The following is a 21,713-nucleotide window of genomic DNA, read 5'->3' on the forward strand; positions in this document are numbered from 1 at the left end:
CATTAATCCTGTCCAGAATTCACTACGGAAATGCCTTAAATTTGGGGCTTCCAAAAAATGTAAATTATAGACTCCAACTGGTGCAAAACCAAGCAGCTAGAATTATTTTCCAACAACCGTGACACTGCCACATCAAACCGCTAATAAAGAAACTTCATTGGCTTCCGGTGACTCAACGTACCATGTTCAAAACAGGCTGCATTATATACAAAGCACTCCATAACAAATGTCCCAGGTTCATAATAACCAAAATCCAAACATATTTTAAGAAACGTAGCCTTAGGTCTTCTTAATTGAATCTTCTCACAATCCCAAGATTCAAACAAAAGAGACTAGGTAGGCTCTGCTTCTCTGTTCAAGGTCCTCAGGTCTGGATATCATTGTCTACTGCAATTCGACTGGCAGACAACTACATGAGTTTTAGAAGAGTGCTGAAAACCTGGCTCTCCTCTCAGGCATATCGTAACTAACCAGTTGACAGCTCCTATACTAGTGCCAAGTGACCTTCTGGTGAACATGCGCTGTATAAATAACCCATAACATAACATAACATCACTCTTTTATAAGAACACGAAGGTGGGTGAAGGAACTAGAGCCTCAAAAATACTGGAACTCCATTCTACATATTCTGAGCCAAACTCTAATTTTCTTAAAGATGAAGTACCAAATCTCCTTTAAGCTAATGTTTACTGATTTTGTCTTGTACAATTCAGCCACTACATGGTTACCTGTTTCTCCCTCCCATTTCAGGTCAGATTATAATGTTTTGTGTTTAATTCTTTGAAATACTAAACCAGTGCACTGTTAAATACATCCAGGCAGTGCATGTTTCACAAGGATTTGTGGTGGAAGTGTTTGGAGACGTTGGTGTTTAAATGGAGAAGCCAGAATTAAAACCAGGGTACCCACCCTTGGTCAGTGCATTGAGACAAATTGCTTCATGTAGTTTAAAGTTAATGCAACATCATTAATTTTTAAATTAATCCATCCACCCACTCTTCACTAATCCAACTCTTCACTCTTTGAGCCATGCCACCCTGTCTCTAATCTCAATCTATCAATCCAATGCTTGGGCAAGGTTCTTCAATGAAACATGTGTTGTAAAGCATGCCATACTTGCAGAATATATTTCTTGAGGGGAGAACCACCTAAACTCCTCCTACAGCAGTCAGGCTTGCTCGCTGCACTCACTCATTACATGCAGTATAAGGGATGGTGTGACAAAATTTGGCAGGGTTGCTTTTGACTCCCAGTTCAGCCCTGCTCTAAAACCTCTATGGTATTTATCAACAGTTGCAGTTGATGCCGGACTCTCTCCTTTCTAGTTGAAGGTGGGCACGTCTCCCCTGTCCAATTAGGAATTGGCAGCACTTGTCCAAGATCACAAGCTAGATATTACCGACTTAAAGGAGAGTTATGACAGCTTGCAGGAGACCTCAAACTGCTTTGAGAAAGTCAAACTCTAAAAAGAAAAAGAAGCAACCAGAGATTGTGTGTAAAACATCCAATGTTGTTGCATCTGAAGAAAATCCTGAAATGTATGGCACAACTCTCAAACTCAACCAATGAATCCATCATCTTCCCGAGTACATGTATTGTGTCAGGCCATTACAAGTTCATAATAGCTCATTGAATGCTAGGACTGTACCAATTCCTTCTGATGAAAATTCCTTCTGATGAAACCTTTACAGTTAAATATGCCATGCTAGCAGTAATATATAAAATGGCTGACCTAGCAACAGACAATCGCAATTTGGTTTGAATTACTATCCAATGGATATCAAGCATGAGCGTGGGAAGCCCTGTCCAATCAAAACTATGGCCAGTTTGAGGAAAAAAGCAGGATCAGCAGTAATTCAAGGCTTAATCTAAAAAATATTTTAAGAAATTGCATTCCAAATGGAACACATATCAACATTGCTTCATTAATGAATGTAGATTAAGCAACTTACCAGAACTTCTTAGGTGACTTGAGGAACTATGGAGGAAATCTTCAAGTCTGTAAATTTTATTCTCTCATTTTAAATAAGAGAACGTATACGTGGGTGACGTTCCACCCTAACCTCCCTCAACTCCTCTTACTCCACAAAAGATATACTTACATATTCGGAGGATTCGCAGTCGAGGGGGAGAATTCCGTACATAAAAGCATAGGGCAGTGCAGAGTTGTAAAACTCCGTATGTAGTTTGTGATTTGCAATTTGTAGTGCGTTTTCTCGCATTACAAAACATATTACAGAGTGCACTTTGAGAATCAGCCACTAAGATGTACCTCATTTTGGAGTACTCATCCTTCTCTACTTTATTCAAGCCCACACAGGGTACTGTGTGTAAATATTAAATATTTACTGAATAATTTGTCTCATGGACATTACTGGAACACTGTATCACCTCCTCCTCGTGGAGCGAATAGATTCAGAGGCCCCCTGGGCAGACTGCCATGGGTCTCTTTCATTTTAAGGCACATCAGTACAAAGGTTTCAGTGCTGCTGATGGATCTGCAGACAAAGTTGAACATTTTGGGGCACTTTTTGCATGTGTTCCTTCTTAGACTTTTTAACTTTCTTAGAAGACAACTCTATTTGGATCACTCTGGGGACACGAGTCTAGAATTGGAGTAGAATGTCTCTAAAGCCGCTGCCATGATATTATTTAAAAAATAGTTTATTTTGCTTGTTCTGTCTTACTAAGGGATTGAATTCTTAACTTTCTACATTAAATTCACTCCAGTCGACTAAACAATTCAGTCACATATGAAGTGTTTTTTTTTAACTTAAGGCTGCCATTTCTCTTTGGAGGCCATAGGAAAACAGTTTGGTCATTTGAATCCAATGAGGTCATTTGATGAACTACTAGTTGAACAAGATCTTCAAACAGCGCTGCGTGTCTTCATCAAGACTGATATTTTCTTTTGTAAAGCACGTTACGAATGCTTCCTAAAATTCACTATCCACGAACTTCAGGTTCCACAAAACATGGACAATGAAGTCATTAGAACTATCAATAGCTCAGATGATATCATGTCAGGTTAGTTAATAAACACTGTTAACTACCTATGGAGAAAGATATGAGGTCAAAAGGTTCTCTTGCCAGTAAAGCATTTTTGAGAAAAAAAAACAGATATTTCTTTTGAGAGTATCTTCATGTTTGAGCTGAGCAGAAGTTGTCAAACATCTGACAGCCTTTCAATTCCCTGTTTCACATCCTCTCACTCAGAAGACTGCTGTTTTGACAAAAAGATGCAAGAACGTTCAGACTTTGGTAAAATATTACTCTAAAAATAACCACAACTCAACATCACATTTGCAGCTGTTGTTTGGGGTGGGAACCTCCTGCTCCAGCCCATGGCCACTGAGCTGGGGATTGGTGTTTCTTGTACCAAATGATAGAGGGTTTTGTGCAAAAGATTATATTACTCTGTGAGGCAAGAAGTCAGAAGGCAAAATTATGCAAAAGCTCTTGAAGTCCTGGGGAAGCAGATGATCCCGCACTCAAAACTGGGGCATACTCCTGATGTGGCTGAGGGGGAACGAATAGCAATTCACCCATGAATGTAGGTCGGCCACTAGGAATTGATAAAAAAGAGTGATAAAGTATGTCTCTTTTGACACAGTGATATGAATTTACTTCACGGTTCAGTTTGGTTGTAATGCAGTCATTGAGAGCATGCCTAGCCGTTCTATAAACAATGCATAGCTGCTCCTAAGAAGAACATTAGGAGAAAGGGTTTAGTAGTCTACTGCCAGGTTGCAAACAACAGAAGGTTTGCAACATGAGCTTCTGAACTTGGGAAGATGATTTTATTTTCCTGAGAATTAATTTATAATTGTGGGTAACGTAAAGTAGCTAAATATTTATTATGAAAGTATGTAATTGTACAATTTCGTAATGTCACATTGCCATGTTCGTTCCCCATCACATTTCTGTAATCTTTTCTCAGCTCGACACTCCTGGACTCCCCCCCATATACACACACGCACGCACGCGCGCGCACACACACACACACACACACAATAACTGTTATCAGTAAAGCACCTTATGTTGCACTTGTACCTGCTGCAAATAAATGTTTTCAGTAAAGTGTTTTACTACTTATTAGAAATCAGCTTGTGCTATTTCATACACCAAATGTATAAAATGTAAGAAAATCAACCACTGAGCGTTTTCTGGTTGCTTGGTGCCATATTTCTCAAGACGAAGGGGTGTGGACACTGTTCGACCTTACTCGTGTTTTTGGATTCAATTCCAGGCGCCAGTAATTAAAGTATTTCTCATCATTTACTAAAAAAATCGACTTGTCTTGATATCTTTTTTCCTTCATAAAAGCTGGCCTTGCGGGACTCCCAAACATTTCTCTTCATGTGACTGGTTTAGATTTATGGATAGCACACTGGCTCTTGTTTCGTTCCCTAAGTGCTCCTTGAAGTCTATTCGTTTCCTCGGGTGCTGTCTTACACCTCCCTCAGCTTTACCTAAATGTAGCCTTCGCGAGTGACTGCTTCAGACTCAGTCATCGTTTGCGTTCACGCCTCTGCTCTTCAGTGAGCATTCGCCATGACAGTCAGTGCCTGTTATCCTCAAAACGCACGGTTTCTGCCCAAAGTGCAATGTACACAGGAATTTCTTGTCCACTTCTTACCTTTTTCAAAGCCCTGCTGCAGAAGACTATTCAAAAATGCACTCTACTGAAATATATATGAGGATTAAAAAAAATCCCGGTCCTTGTTGAAAAGCAAGGCACATGCTCTATGACTGCGAAAAGTGTTAGATATAACCACAGGACAATCTTCCGGCTGCCACTCATCCAATACCATCTGCCCTGTATGGATCTCTTCTGAGTGTGGATGTGAAGCAAGTCATCTCGCGCCTTCCGAGTGATTCTGACACGTGTGGCGCCCTGATTAGTGTCGCCTTCTGAGAGGGGGATGAGAGGTGCTGCACACATTCACCCCGTTGGCGCACCCTTCGCATTTGCTTCCTTAGGTATACTCACTCGCAGCAGCTTTTTAATTGCACTGCCGCTAGCTTCTGGTGTGTAGAACAAGGACACATCATGTTGCTACAAATGGCATACAATGTGAAGTTACGAGCCTAATTAAGTGTTAACTTCTTGGCCCCGGTGCCAATGCAGTCTGAATGATTGGAAGGAAAGTGCTACTGCACCTGAGTCAATTCAATTCATAAAGCTTTATTCGGTACATTGCATCAATGACCATAAAAGCACATACAGTTTATAAACACAAAACATCATACAGAATACAGAGGTACAGATCAGTCATATAAATAATTAAAACCTCAAGCTTTTCCTTGTTTGGATACATTTAAAAAGGTAGGTAGCAGTAAAAAAGCAGATATCTACTTCACGCATATTAAAAAGCAATTTCATGGAATCGTGCACAGTACGTACACCATATTTCACAAAAATAGGTTTTAAAAGGTAAATTCGCAAGTAATGGTACAATTTACATATTAAAAGTAGATGCAAAGTGCTTTGTGCAGAAATGCCAGCACAGGGACAGGGTCCGACCGGGTGTGAATTAAGAGAGGGGAAGCCTACCAAGTTATGTACGATACCAAGTCTTAGTCTTGTCAACACAAACCGGTGGGAAGCTCTGGTAACATTGCTGAGATATGATTGAAACCCGTCTCCCTCCACATGTTTATTATAAAAAGTGCTGGTAACTAAAAGTTCAGCCCTCACCTTCCGTCTCTCCCCCCAGTATGTCATAAAGATATTCTTCATCTCAGCTTTAGACAGAGCTGAGGCAGCATGACAATCCTTAATAACGTCCAATCCATAGATATCTCTAAAACTAGAGACAACATATTTTAGCCAAGGAATGTTGAGATACTTATCAAGTAAAAGAAAATCCGTTATTACTGCCCTATTTAAGGGGTCTCATCCTTCAACCAAACAGATCGCCACAACATCAATGGCTTTAAGGAAATCAAATCAGATAAATGATAGATCCCTAACTCTCTATGGATTAATTCATTAGGGGCGGGTTTGGGCAGGCATAACAACCTTTTGAGGAAAAGATTTTCCTCTAGTTGTAAAATACTGGTCGGGGAATATCCCCAAACCCCAGCACCATAGAGGACGGTAGACAAGCTACGAGCTATATAAATTTGTAACATATCCCAGATGCGCCTTTCCCCTAGTTTTGCCGCGAACTTGAAAACACCATGGGCACTTTTCACCATCTTTGTCCGTACATTGGTGATTTCATGGGTCCATCTGCAATCCTTAGCATAAGTAATTCCCAGATAGCAGAATTTATCTACCTGTTGGACCTTGACCCCTTCTAAAAAATAAGATTGGGATCTTCTAGCCCCTGCCCCACAGGTCATAATAAAAGTTTGCACCTGAGTCTTAAGAAAGCGGTTTCAAAAATTACATATTGGGAAGCAGTAAGAAATAATTCTACCTTATAAGCAGGACTCCGGTGTTATAAATTGCCGCGGGTCCAGATTTTTTCACATAAGTACGGATTGCCATCCGAGGCAGGGCCGGACTGGCCATAGCGGACACCGGGCAATGCCCCGGTGCGCCGCATGGGTGGGGCCGGTTTTGAGCCCCTGGGGCCGTTTTTATTACAGCAGGGCCGTTTTTGCAGCATAGCTGCAAAATCGGCCCTGTAACAAAATCGGCTGAAGATCGGCCCTGGCAAAGAGCTTGGCGGCACCCTCAAGCCCCGGGGGGCCGGCCGAGCACTTTGCCAGGGCCGGTCTTGGTTCCCAGTCCGGCCATGACCAGAGGCGTAGCAAGGGGCAGCGGCCTCCCTCCTCTTACCTGCAGACATCACGGGGCAGCAAACGCAGGAATAGCCAGCACTACCCCCACTCTCACATGGGGTCGCAGCAGGGCAGCAAACGCAGGGACCGCCATGAGCGGCCAAAGGTCTAGCCGCAATGCTGCATAACACATAGGGCTTGATTTAGAGTTCGGTGGATGAGTTACTAAATCACAAATTTGACGGATATCCAGTATGCTGTATTACAAGTGCATTATATTCATTGGTGTTTGTAATACGCGGACAGGATATCCGTCACATTTGTGAAGGAGTAACACGTCTGCTGACCTCTAAATCAGGCCCATAATTTTCTTCATGCAAAGGCCACCCATCTAATTCCCATAGCGAGTTGATTCATTATAGACACGGAAGTCAAAGGAGATGTAGCCTCCCTTTTCAGGACACTGCAACATTGTTTAACATCGCTGATGAGGTGTGCTTGGTCTCTAAGCAGGTCAGTTTCTGCAATACAATGGGCTTTTCTAGAGGCAAAATCATCCTACTTTATAGCTTTTTCTCACATTTGAGGCAGATGCTGCTGAGTTGAGATCTTCCCATTGGTTTGCGAGAGTCTAGATTTATCATTATAACACATTGTAGAGTTAACTTACCACAGACCTTGGGCAATGCTAGGGAGAAACAAACACAAACCTCCTTTACTCTTGAGCGAGGGTGAGGGCCAGGGAGGTGAAGGCAAACCCACCCAGTTCTGGGGCAAGAATTGGGCAGCAATTCAATCTTTCTGGATTTGTAAATTAATGGGATGGAGTGGGAATAAACCAACTCAGTTATCCCTGGACTTTTGATTACATCAGTACCTTAGTTAGTGAATTTCCCAGTATTATGGCCCCATATGTACAAACACAGTTTTGAGGTCAGTAACAGTCGTAAAAATGCTTTTACATATGTACAGAGCACAAATTGCGATTCGGTAACATGTTACCGAATCACAATTTGTGTTAACAATTCGTGATTTATAAGGAGCATGTTTGGGGTGTCCCTTCCTAATACCGAATCGCAGTGGTATGTATGAATATTTTGAGACCAAATTATGGGAGCAGGCATTGGTCCAGTGGACCACTGCCTGCTTTTAAAAAATGAAACCTCAAAGTTTCACTTTTTCTTTGTAAACAAATCCTATCTTTCAAAAAGGAAAACGGGCTGCATTTGAAAAAAATGGTCTGCTTTATTGAAAAGCAATCACAGACATGGTGGTCTGCTGACCCCAGCAGGCCACTATCTCTTTGATGGCCACGATTCCTATTGGGTCGCAAATTGCAACCTACCTCATTAATATTCATGAGGTAGGTCGATTGTGACACCATTAGGAATCGCTAAATGAAACTCAATGGGTTTCATACGTTAGGAAATCCCGAAAATGTGTAAATATGGCCCTTAGATTTTTTCTGTTGCTATTAGTCCTCACTGTCAACTTAACTAATGTTTTATCACTGGAAGGGTGCAGATTTCTTTATTAATTTAGCTAATTATTTATTTAAGTATGTACATAACTGTTAGACCTGGCATCTGGGTGCAGGATTTCATTTTTGCTGGCTTTAGTACTCTGGGCACTTTACCACTGCTGACCAGTGCGAAATTGCAAGTGCCACCTGTCTAAAATGTAATGGTATTTGGTTTCTCCAGGATTGCCCTATTTGAGTTACTATTAAGTCCCTTGTATATGGCACTGTGTGTGACCAGGGCCTATAATCAAATGCTACTAGTGGGCCTCCAGAACTGATTGTGCCACCCACATGAGTAGCCCTGAAAACATGTCTCAGGCCTGCTACTGCAGAGCCTGTGTGTGCAGTTTTAAACTACCATGTCGACCTGGTAAGTTCACCTACTTGCCAGGCCCAAACCTTCCCCTTCACATGTAAGGATCACCGAAGGTAGACCCTAGGTAGCCCCATGGGCAGGGTGCAGCAGTATATTTAAAAAGTACTACAAGTATTCTGGTGTTTTACATGTCCTGGTAGTGAAAAACAGCTAAATGTATTTTTCACTACCGCAAGGCTTATCTCTCCCATAGGTTAGCATTGGAACTGTCTTGTAGCATCTCACAAGTGTATCTTTATTTATTTATTTATTTATAAAGCGCTAACAATCATCCCGAAGGATATCACGACGCTGGGTAGCAGGAATTCGTTGTACAGTTATTGGCGGGAGTGGAGGGACTGACAGATATTAGGATCTAGGAAATGAAAGGGTTTTAAGTTTTTTCCTAAAAAACACAGAATCTGCTGTAAGGCGTAGATCTTGAGGTAGTTCATTCCACTTTTTTGCTGCCAGATATGAGAATGAACGTCCGCCTGCCCTCACTTTCGTTATGCGCTTTACCCTGGCTTGTGCTTGGTAAAGTGACCGTAGGCACCTTGTGGGGGCATAAAATTCAATTTTTTTCTGTAAAATTCTTGGTCCACTGTGGTGTAGTGTCTTGTGTGCATGAGTAAGTAGCTTAAACACTGCCCTCTGTCGCATGGGGTTGTTTCATGCACAAGGATGCTGAACTCAGTCTACCTTTATCGCATACCAGCTTTGCTGCAGTGTTTTGTAGTACTTGTAGGCATGAAAAAAGGTAATCTGCCATGCCTACGAACAGGGCATTGCCATAATCTAGCTTGCTAATGAGCAGGGCCTGTGTGACTGTTTGTCTACACTCCAATGGGATCCAGGGAAAGAGTCTCCTTAGCATTTTCAAAGTTGCAAAGCCCCTTCCACAGAGGGCCCGCACATGGTCCTTCATGAAAAAGGGTGTTGTAGATGAGGATGCCTAGGTTTTTAGCACATTGCTTGGGTGCTGGGGCGTCTCCCAGGGTTTGTTGCCACCAGGTGACATCCCAGATCAAGTTAGCTCCACCAAAGAGCAGGATTTCTGATTTCCCTGCGTTTAATTTCAGGCAGTGTTCTGACATCCATTGCGCCATCTCTGCAAGGCAATGTTTCAGTTTTACTTTGGTGTCATCATGCCTTTACTCAAGCGCTACCATCAGCTGGGTATCATATGCTTAGGAGCAAATGCTGAGACCCCATTTTTTACTGATTTTCGCTAGGGATGACACATATGCGTTGAAGAGTGTGGGGCTCGGAGATGCTCCTTGTGGCACGCCACAGCTGATGGCCCTGGGTTTAGAGCAGAGTTGGTCCAGTTGTACTGTTTGGGTTCTGTTACTCAGAAACGAGCTGAACCACTGTAAGGCTTTGGCGTGAATCCCTTTTTCATACAGGATTTCCAGCAATCGGTTGTGTGAGACCGTGTCGAACGCTGCCAACAGGTCCAATAGTATCAGAGCTACCACTCGCCCCTGGTCGGTCAGGGATCTGATGTTATCTAAGACAGACAAAAGGGTTGCCTCTGTGCTGTTGGTGGCTCTAAAGCCAGTTTGTGTGGGGTCTAATAGATCATTGGACTCTAGATAGATGGTTAATTGTCTGCTCACCAGTTTGTCCAAAACTTTGGAGAGGTATGTGAGTTGAGAAATACGCTGATAATTTTCAGGATTGTGCATGTCTCTTCCTGCTTTCTTCAGCAGGGGAGTCACAATCCCCTGCTTCCAGACCTCAGGGAAGGTGGCCGAATTAAGAGAATGGTTGAGTAGCTGAGTGACATAAGGGCATAGCACTGCTGTGATCCGAGCAAAAATATAGTGAGGACAGGGGTCTAAAGGAGATCCTGATTTCACTTCCCCCATTGCTTTTTGAACCTCATCCTCTGTTGGGGGGGAGACATTACCCATACTGGATGTAGCACTTGGGTGGGGAGTTTGGTACTCCCAGCTGATTAAATTTGCCGTAGTGGTTGCGTTAAAGGAAGAATAGATTCTACTGATTTTGTCGAAGAAAAATCTACTGATTTCTTCACAGGCCACTTCTGAGGGGGGCATTTTTTGGGACATACTCCCAGGTTTACCAAGTTCTCTTACTATTTTGTACAATTCTTTTGCTGAATTGCAATTCTCGTTAATCCTTTGCGCGTAATAGGTCTTCTTAGCCTTTCTGATGACGTTGTTGTAAGTCCTAAGCTCAGACTTATATCTTAGCCTATCAGGTTTCAGCTTTGACATTCTCCATTGGCGTTCAATTATTTTACATTTTCTTTTAATTGCCCTCAAGTCCGTTATGTACCATTTCTCAGAGTGGGGATTATTTGTCTTTTTGGGTTTTACCAGGGGGGCACATAGGTCCAGGACGTTTGTAATTTCTGTTTCGAGGTTGACTGCTCTCATGTTTACTGGGAGAGAGCTTAGTGACTTCATATTGTCAGGGGTGAAGTGTGTCTGGAAGGAGTCCTGGGTAATTAGTCTCTATTGGCCACCTGCAAGGGGTTGCCGGATTTTACTGTTTTTACCAGAAGGCTAAATGATAAGGATATAAGGGAATGATTTGTCCAAGATAGAGGTTGTATCTCCTGGAGAAGTATTGATTCAATATTAGCAAAGAGTAAGTCTAGTGTGTGCCCAGCTATATGTGTGGGTCCCTTGACCCACTGCTTGAGTTGGAGAATTTGAATGTCATTTTCTAAGTGTGTAGCTGCAGGATTGTCTGTTTTCTCAAAGTGGACGTTAAAGTCCCCTATTACTAGAAAGTTGTCATGTTTCAGACAGACAGGGAGAAGTTGGGTGAGTAGTCTAGAACTTAGTTCACCTTGGTATCCGGGAGGATTATAGATCACTGCTCCAGCAAGTATTGTGTGGCCATCTTTGGATAGCTGAAATGGTAATATTTCATGCTCTCCCAGTTGTGCCACCTGGATATGCAAGCAGGTCAAATAATCTTTAAAGACAATGGCTGTCCCCCCTCCCTTACGACCATGTCTATCTAGTTTAAAAATGTAGTAGTTTGCAGGTAGGGCATGAGAGTTATCTGGACAGTTGTTATCATCCATCCAGGTTTCCGTTATGAAGGCAAGGTCGGGGTTCCTCTCATTGAGAATATCCCAGATTTCGAGGGAGTGTTTAGGCACTGACCTGGCAATAAAATAAACGCAGGTCAGTTTACGCTGATCCACCTCTTTGACGGGACAGTCTGGTTGTGTTGTGCTGCTCCATCGGCAGCCTAAGCAGGAGAAATGACTATCAGTGTGCCCTGGATGAGCTTTTGTGCAGGATGTATTGTCAGTCACTACCGATTGGGAGATATTTAGAAGTGTGTTTCTAGTGTAGCGCAGAACAGTGATCGAGGTTAGTACACAGGGGGCAGAGGTCCTGGCCCCTGGTCCCGGCCAGGCATGGACGGGCGCAAATGAGCTTGCCTTAGGCACGCCTTCGGTGTGTCAGTGGCGCACCCTCTGCACGCATCCGCTGTGCGAATGCTGGCACATCGGACTGAAATAGGGGTGTGCGTGGGAACGTAGCTCCGCCCTCTCCGCAGCCGGAAGTGCCTCGTGATTGGGCCCGCTGCTTCTTGGAACGCCCTCCACTCAAACCAGGTGGTTGGCCATGGCAAGGAAGGCATTGGGGGATCCGCAGTGTTGTGCAGCAAGGTCAGGTGAGGGGGGTTAATGGCAGTACAAAAGTGCGGAGTGCAGGGTTAAAAATCAAGTCCAAGCGCATAAGCATGAAAATTATTGAGACTGTTTTTTAAAATATGCCGGTTGGGAACAGCTAGAAAATTGGAGTTTGTTGTTGCTGGACTTACAATTTAAAAAACACATCTTTTAGTGAAGTTGGATTTTAAATTGCAGGTCTGAAAATGCTCACTTTGAGAAAGTTGGCATTTTCTTGCTTAACCATTCTGTGCCTCTGCCTGTCTCTGAATACACATCTGGGTCAGGGTGACAGTTGGGCTCTTGTGTATTCACCCTAGACAGTCACACACAAAGGGAGCTGAGGTGTGCCATGCATATCCCCTGATGGCCCATCCCCAGGCTGATGGGTCTTCCTGGGCTAAAGTGGTGGGAGGAGTTGACACTTGCACCGGAATAGGGATGTGCCTGTCTCCACACAAAGGGCTGCCAATTCCCCTGTAGGGTGTCTGGAGCCAGGGCCAGACAGGGCAGGGTCTTGTGCACTACAAAGACCATTCTTTGAAGTTTGCATACTTCAAAGGCTGAATTGGTGATAAGTATTAGACCTCTGACACCATATACTCGAAACAATTTTGGATTGAGAACATTCTGCCAGGAAGAAAAGCAGTGCTGCTTACAGGTGGGACTACCAATTTTCTGCTTGCTTTTTTGTCCTGGCTTGCTGCTTCTGTCCTGGAAGTGAGAGGGGTGGACTTTGCTCTCTACATCCTGCTTTCAAAGTTTCTCCAAGGGCTTGAGTTGAGCTTGCCTCCTGTTGGAAGTCTCAGGCCCATCAAATACTTCACCTGCAGCACCTGGGCTCCTCTGCTCAGAGCCCTACACTGCCAAGGGACGCCAGTCCCAGTAATGGGCCCTTGGAAGTGAGTTTGCTCTGCTAATGAAGAAAAAACCCATACATCAACTTTGAGTGTGATTTTGGAGCCAGTGCTGCTCTTTGAGCCGTGGTCCCCGCTCAATGCAACACAAGACTTTCAATACAGTCACCGATGCCGCTGTAGCTTCTCCAAAAAAACGCCACAGAAGGAGTCCTGAGTACTGCGTCACTGAATTCCATGGTGCACAACTCAGACTCTGCTGCTGCACCAATGGCCCAGTGGTGTGACACTGCAAAACTGACACCTCATGGCTTTACCCTCAACACTTCATCAACCCAGCACTGCCAGCATAACCATTGCTGCATCACCTCCCCTGTGCCTTGCAACGTCTTTGGTGTCAACAGCTCAATGACTCTGCACCGCCTCTAGGAACCTATGCCTCGTTGCTTCATTGATGTGTCACCTTCATTGTACAATGCACCATTCCAAGCACCGGTGTGCCAACGAAGTGCATTGACAGTAAAGAACAGATACTGCACCGCCCTCAGCGACGACTAACCTCCCCGGCGCCTTGCAACATCTTTTTTTGTCATCAGGTCCAAATTGCTGTAACTGGTGTCAGTACGACTCCATAGCCGGCCCGCATCTCCATCACGATTGGCCCCAAATCTTGGTATTCCACTCTGTCTAGCTTGTCGTTATAGCTGCAGCCAGAGCTATTGTGTTTTTAAGTGCTAGAACTGCATTTAATATTGAAAAATGTGTAACTTGAGTTGTGTATCTTTTTTTTTTGGTCTTGTTTTATTCAGATAAATATTGGCTATTTCTATAAACTGGTGTGGAGTACTTATATGGTGTTTTCATTGTGTTACTGTGTGTGTGTGTGTACAAATACTTTACGCATTGCCTCTGGGGATAAGCCAGACTGTGCTTGCCAAGATACCATGTGGGTGATCATGGCTTATTCTCAAGGTGTACTTTACTAACCCTGACTAGAGTGAGGGTCCCTACTTTGACAGGGTGCAAACCACTGCAAACTAGAGAACCTATTTCTAATAATAACAGTTTTATATAGAGCATGGGTGCTGAAAGGTATACCTGCATTTGAGAAATGCCTTCCATCCCCCTTTGTTCCCCCAAATATTTTACTTTTTGGACTACCTGGTTCGTGAACTTCTGCTGCGAGGGAGGTTCGCTACCTCAGTCTCACCCACTTCAAACACTGTTAAAATGTGTTGAGTGTGCTATCCACCAGTGTCTACCTTCTAAAACAAGGTCTGCTTGTGCACAGCTTGGGTAAGTGGCTCATGGTTGGCTGCACATGAACCTGCGCTCTCACACATTTGCACACATGTTCAGGCAGAGCAAATGGCACTACCATCCAGCTCAGTAGGGTATCTGTGCACAGGTAGCCCGTTGCAGAAGAGACCCTTCAAGGATTGGTGCTAACTGGTGTAGGTCTTATGAGTGGATACATTAATATCATGAGTATGTACATTTGTAGTGCTTTACCGTTTATTAAACACCATGGGTGAAATCAGCACCAAAGCACTGTTTCGCCATGGTTAGGCCTAGAGACGAGCGGGGCTCACCAATCCAATGGAAAGTCAGGATGCCAAATCTAAATCTGACATTAACGTCCACATATCTTCACTCCTTATGGCACTTCAAGGTGTATCATTTTTATCTGTCCCAGTTCCTAATTAGATTTTGACCTTTGGGATTCCCACTGCTGGGCCAAGTTAGATACTCTGCCAACAAGCTGCAGGATCAAAGGCCTCCACAAACAGTAGAGCCATTAGACAGTAATTATGCCTGCTCTTGAGGGAGGAGAGGCTGGAATCTGCATGCGTCAATTATTATTTTCACTGCAGCTGCACTGGGAACGCCCAACCCCACAAAACAATGGAGGGTAGCCAGTATTTATATCCAGTCACAGGAGGGCCTTCCCTTTGATGTTTTGGAGGGAAGAGACTGGGCAGATGTAGCATTTCAGGCCAGGCTCTCAGTGACGATCAATCAACAGACCCCTTGACAGCAACATCTGGGAAATTCCTAAAATGTTGTGCAGAATAGGTGGGGCAGAAGTGAAGTGAGATGTTACACTGGGATTGGGCAAACATACCTTCTATCTAGAACCTTCCACCCCGACTTAAAATCTCCTGCACAAAAAAGAACGCTTTTAAGAGTTGGCTGGACCTGGGAGAAGTGACACCAGTAGGAATTCCCAGCTGGGAGGGAGAAGATACCTGACCCCTACAATAAGGATAGAGTCAAGGACTTCTGACGTCAGTTGACAGTTAGGGCTAGGCTTTGTTTGTCAGGGTCCAATAGTGTTGGCTCACATGCAACCTCTCAGGCATAGTAGAGGGGTGGACCTGCTAGGGGAGATGTGGGGGAGGATCCTGGGGGTTCCACTCAGTCTTCTGTGATCTGGTCCTTCAGAAGTGTGACCTCCAGAAGATGGGAGGTCCTGACTTCCACCCACCCAGGTGCTCTGCAAGTGGCCAAAGGAGGCCATAGGACTGGAAAGTGCAGGTAGGGAGGGCACTCTACCTTGGGGCCTGTGGATACTGCTGATGAAGGGCCCAGGATCATTGGGTGTCCTGACAGGAGACATGTCTCGTATGAGGAGGTGAGAACCGTAAATATCAGGCTTCCCAAGAATTGCAAACTGTAGAGACCAGCAGGCCTGAAGAAACCAACCTTGATGGCAACACTACCATGAGCAAAACACAACTTGCCCTGTGCAGTGAGTCAATACAGATATTAATTAATTCCATTCTAAGATGGCACCACCCTAAATAATTTTAATTATACTGAATTTGTTTATTAAGACATATTTCTGCTTTTAATAATGTGGCGACACTCTGATAACCATACCCCATTATATTGTATATTGTATATGTGGGGTTATTGTGGTTAAAGGATTCAGGACACCCTAGGGGTGGAAACTATTCGGAGGGTGTCACTATAGGTATTCCCTTCTGCCATCATGTATATATTTGAAATATTGAGTAGTGCAATAATATAGCCAAATAAAGTACTTTTTATCTTATTTTAAGTAATAACACTGACTCAACCTGATTTATTGGTTGTTGTTTGTTGCATGCCTGCTAACAGGAGTAGGCCTTGGACTGCTCTGCCTTGCTACCCTGAGAGAGTTAAGTGCTACACCGGGGTACTTGATTCACAGTAGACAGAAGGTTGCAGATTCATTACTTAAGAAGGACTCACATCCTTTCCAGCTAATAGCCCACTTTTTCACAGTGCACTTTCCAAAGTAACCGCGAAAGCGACAGAAGGTCTGACAATGAACAAGAAACAAATAAAATAGAGGAAAACAAGGAGAAGAATGGTGGGATGGTGAGATGATTGATGGAGAGGAGAGCTTTGGGTGTAGCGTACGAAATAGAAGGGGAGGTAGCCACAGCGGTGGGGAATATTATCAAAGGAAACCTTTCTTTTCTATCACGCAGTTACCTATATGTATTTATTTCATTTCCTGATAGCTAGAAACATATTTCCTTTCCTTTCTGTTTTTCATTTTATTTCAGTATGGATATATCCCTAACAAAAGAAAACAGACGTACAATATAAATAAATTAAATGAACATATAATAACCATTGCATACAATGTATGAGGCATTTCAAGAAGTTATTCTTTGAACTCAAAGAGGATAGTAGCTAAATATTATCCAAGCTGTACACACCTACACCACCATCTTCCAGATTTAGGAGTTCTAAGTCCTATGAGTGTTGACACCCACCTATAACATTTCCATTCCCATGACAACAGACTCATTATACCCTTGACAATAACACTGAGCCACAGCATCTGCCTTTTGCTAGTAAGCGGGGGGAGAACTCAATTCCCTTAAATTGGCTTGAGGCAAAGCAAAGAAATGTGGATGCAATAATAAACATACCAGAAAGTATTGCACATGGATTCTGCAAAATAAGAGCTCGTTAGCATACCTCATCCACCCAACAGAATGTGGCCATACAGTGAATAATCGTAATAATGGGGGCCATGTTTAAGAAGACAATACCTACAGTCTAAACTGGCACCATTAGATGCACAAATGGCCATTTTATAAATTAGCAGAAGCAGTCTACAACACATCAATGTCACTCTTACGATTATTACACATCATTCTTGTTAATCACTACATGCACTGTAATACCATGCTTCATAAACATTCCCTCTTGCCCTATCACATTCCAATTGAAATATCTGTATATGCTGTTAACCATATTCAAAATAATTGGTTTGGATGTGTGTGTTCATTGGCTGCTTAATTCTTAGCAATGTCATACACACCTTATAGACTTGTCCATATGTCCCATTTCCGACCACTTCCACCAGCTCAAATATTCCTGCTGGGTCCTGAAAGGTAAAACAGGTATTTGAAGTAGAAGCACTATGCAATTTAGATTCGTTTTTTCAATCTAGAAAGTAAGTTCTTAGATGCATTAATGCTATAGGGATAGAATACATAGGAGCCTGCCATCCTTGTATAAAAGCAAGTCTCTAATTTCCATGTTATATATGACTTGTGATGCGCGTAGTCACTTGTAATAAAGGAATGATGTAGGCGCTCAACTGTAACAACTTATTACAGTTGAGTTCTGGTGTAACAATGCCCACTGTCAGAGCCAGCAGCTGAGAGGAAAGGCAGGTCACAGAGGATAATTAAAGCTGCACTTTAAAAAAATTGAAACAAAACATGTCTTTTCCTTCTTCTGCTCTGTTTATCTAGATGAATAATGAAAAGCTGAAAGGAGATATTTATGATGGCATTTTTATTTCCATTCATAGGAAAGACGGAATCTCTCTGCTTGTTTCTATGCATTATGAAGTACAGTTTTTTTTTAATTCTTCCTTGTGTGAAATTGATTCTAATATCTTGTGCAACAAAAATCGCACTGTTGTTTGATGTGTTTGATGTGTTTAATATTGCACTAGCGGCTCTAATTGTATTCTTCATGTTTACAAAGATTATATCTCTTTTATATGAAAGAGCACCACATCAGGGATAGAAGTGGTTTGTGGGAAGGGTTATATTGTGGCCACCTTTTTAAGGAATAAAGTACCCCCTGCTGTACATTATATGAATATTGCAAGTCACCTAGAAGTTCCAAGACCTGATAAAGGAATTCAATCTTCAGATTGGTCATGGAACTCCCTGGCCACTTGCAATATCCTTATACTGTATGGCAGGTCTTACTAAATCCCTTACAAAATCCCTTATATATTTCAAAAAAATGCAACCAAGAGCCTAGTTTAGAGGGAGATAACATACAGAATCCCGCAAAAACGGACAGATTCTCAGACAGCCTCAGTCTCTGTTTCCTGCCTCATTATTTAGAACTGGGGAAACTGCTGAGTTTTCAATAGTAGAGCATCAGTTTGCATCTCAGTCAGAAACCCCTTTCTGGTGGTCTGTTCACCAGAATGCCACTTGCTGAGCAGTGCTGTAAGGCATGTACTAATTAGAGCAGGTCTTCCACTGTAGCTTTGGAGGAACTCGAAAACCTGCTTACCTCCCACACAGATCTGGGCACAATAAATTCTGAACATAACGAAATATACAAGTCACCATTCAGTAAAGAATAGAAAAACTATACTGTTCCAGCAAAATCGACAATGCAAAGTGTGTAAAAAAAGAATTATATAACATAGCACAGAATTTCGAAGGTCAAAATGCATAGAAGCTACAAATCCCATATCCCTAGATTTTTGTGATAAACTGTCAAATCATTTCAAAACGAAAACAAGAATGTTGGAGTCTTTCTCAAACAGCAAAATACCAACAGCCTCAACAAGTCATTTGCAACAAAACCCTCCAGGGAAAGGCAAACACAGTCTCTAAGCACTATTACTGACTGAACTTCCAGATCTTGTCAAAGCAAGCAAGCTCGCTGCCTGCCCCTCTCACCCTTGTCCATCGCGAATCTTCAAAAACATTCTTTTTACAACTCCAGTGGCCATCCCAATCAGAACACTTATGAACAATTCCTTAGCTACCGTTTCCCCCAAAACACTTAAAAAAGCCATACATATGCTCTTTCTTAAAGATAAATCTAACTTGGACAATCAAGACTCCAACAACTACAAACCCATAGCAAACAGAATATTGCTGGGCAAGCTTATAGAAAGAGCAGCCTTTGCCTAAAAGTCACAATTCATTTAAGATAATTCTATACTTTCAGAATTCCAAAGTGAATTCCGTCCAGGAAGAAACATTGAATCTGCTCTAATCAGAATCTGTGATGATCTTAAAAACACAGTTGACCAAAATGGTCCTGCTGCTCGTCTTATTTTGGTCAATTCAGCTGCCTTTGACACAGTGGATAATGACACTGTAATCCAAATACTCGAGGAAGATGGAATAGAGGGCACAGCTCTAACTTGGATCACATTGTACCTATACAATAGAGCAAATGTTATCCATACTCCTTTATATTCATCTACACCATACAGCATTAAAGCAGGAGTCACTTAAGGCCCAATCATATCACCCATGCTTTTCCACAACCACATGAAATAATTACTGTATCTGAGTAAAGATTTCAAATTAATCTGCTAAAACTACGCAGATGACAGGCAGATACTTCTGAAATCGGATAGCCCAAATTGAAACTTCCAAAACTTCCAAAATATACAGTTTGCCGATGGGGTGTTGACCAATGGATGACATCAAGCCACCTCAAACTGAATGCGTGCAAAACTGAAATACTCATCTATGGCGACAGGAAAACTTATGGCCTTCTCTGTGCCTGGCATGATGATAGGACCGCTGCCAAAGTTATTTAAGGAGGTAAGAAACCGCAGGATTGCCATGGATGCTGAGCTGTCAATGAATGTCCAAGTGGATAAGGTAGCCAAATAAAGCTTTCTTGCAATGAAAACACTGCAACACATCTTCCTGCACCTAGGATTCCCCCGCAAGGTTCAAGCTACCATCCCTCTTGTCCTATTAAAACTGTATTGCTCCAATGTCTATATCATGGCTCTCCTTTATGAACTATTAAAAGATTACAGGGAATTAGGAACACTGCTGCAAGATTACTCCAACATGTAAAGCCACAAGCACATACATCTTCTGCCTTGAGGCCCTTGCACTGGTTATGAGTTGCCAGAAAATCCACCTTCAAGCTGCTTTGTATCACCCACAAATCAATACCTGGCAAAGGACCACTCTTCATCAGGAAGAAAATCACTAAATACATACAACAAAAGAATTGCTCCACTCTCCAAAATTCCTACATACAAGAAAACACCCAGGTTAAAAATCTTTCTCTGTTCAAGCTGCCAAACTATGGAATTCACTACCCACAAACTTAGATCCACTGACAACCAATTCAGCTTCAGAAGATTAGTCAAGAGCTGTCTCTTACCCACATAACCACTATACTTACAACAAAACAGTGTACCTAAACAGTATGTACAAGACATTAAAAGCTATGCTGTATGTTTTGTGTGTATACCTGTATGTGTGCGTGTATATATATATATATTCACTTAAAAAACCATAGGTTTCACACAAGTTCAGATAACTATAACTCGCGCGCCCGCAATCCACTGCTCATGACGTCACATATTACATCACTCATGACATGGTCAGTGGCATCACTCATGACATCACTGATGACATCATCCTTGTGAGTGGCGGTCGCGCGAGTTATAGTTATCTGAACTAACTATAACGGGGGAATTTCAATGGTTTTTTACGAGTGAAATGTCCAGCTAACTATAACATGTGTGAAACCTATGGTTTTTTAAGTGAATTTGCAAGGTTTTTTAAATGCTAATTCCTAACTATAACGTGTGTGAAACCTATGGTTTTTTAAGTGAATTTGTAAGGTTTTTTAAATGCTAAGTTATGTATGTATTATTATATTTTTTATATACTTATTTTACAATAAACTACCTATGTATATAGTTATAGATTGACTGTATCCCGTAATATGGAATGGCTTGTTTAAATTTTTATTTTTATTTTTATTTTTTTTAAGGTTTTTCACCGTGCGCGTACGGTGAATACACGGTGCGCGCACCCCGCGATTTTTGGGAATTTTTTTTTTTTTTTCATCCTTCGGGGTCCTTCAGGGACTCCCTGACAAAGGCTAGGGGGTCAGGAACTCTCTACCCTGCCCCCTTTTCACGTTCTCCACCTTTCTTTTTCACTATCACACAACCAAAACACAGAAAATGGCGGCCGACACTTCCTGATTTCGACCGATTCGAACGTTGACTGACATGTAACCACCAATCAGAATTACGCTCGCGCACGTTAGGGTGCGCGCACCGTGCGCGCCTATAGATATTTATGTGCATTTAACTGCAATTTTCTCAGGAACTACTGAACAGATTGACACCATATATGCAAAAGGCACATGCCTGAACTGAGGACTACCTCTCTGCCAAATTTCAAGTAATTCTGTTCAGCCGTTCGGGCTGTACCTTCGACTAAAGGTCCTATGGGAAAATGCATGGGGAAAACGCGTTTTGGGACCCCCCTTTTTCTCAGCCCCCGCTTGACGAATCACCCCGAGACTTTCAGGGTAGGA

At 42.6% G+C, this 21,713-nt stretch overlaps 1 protein-coding gene across 1 annotated transcript in view; it reads right to left on the reverse strand.

Annotated features, from left to right (window-relative positions):
• NRK (Nik related kinase) overlaps positions 1-21,713 on the reverse strand; it is a 1,057,838-nt gene that overhangs the window by 918,426 nt on the left and 117,699 nt on the right. The window contains exon 2 of the mRNA XM_085608036.1: positions 17,461-17,526. Within this exon, the coding sequence (XP_085464162.1) occupies positions 17,461-17,526 (66 nt within the window). The remainder of the gene's footprint in view (positions 1-17,460; positions 17,527-21,713) is intronic.

The sequence above is a fragment of the Triturus cristatus genome, chromosome 5_2 (genome assembly GCF_964204655.1).
Source record: "Triturus cristatus chromosome 5_2, aTriCri1.1, whole genome shotgun sequence".
NCBI classification, from domain to species: domain Eukaryota; kingdom Metazoa; phylum Chordata; class Amphibia; order Caudata; family Salamandridae; genus Triturus; species Triturus cristatus.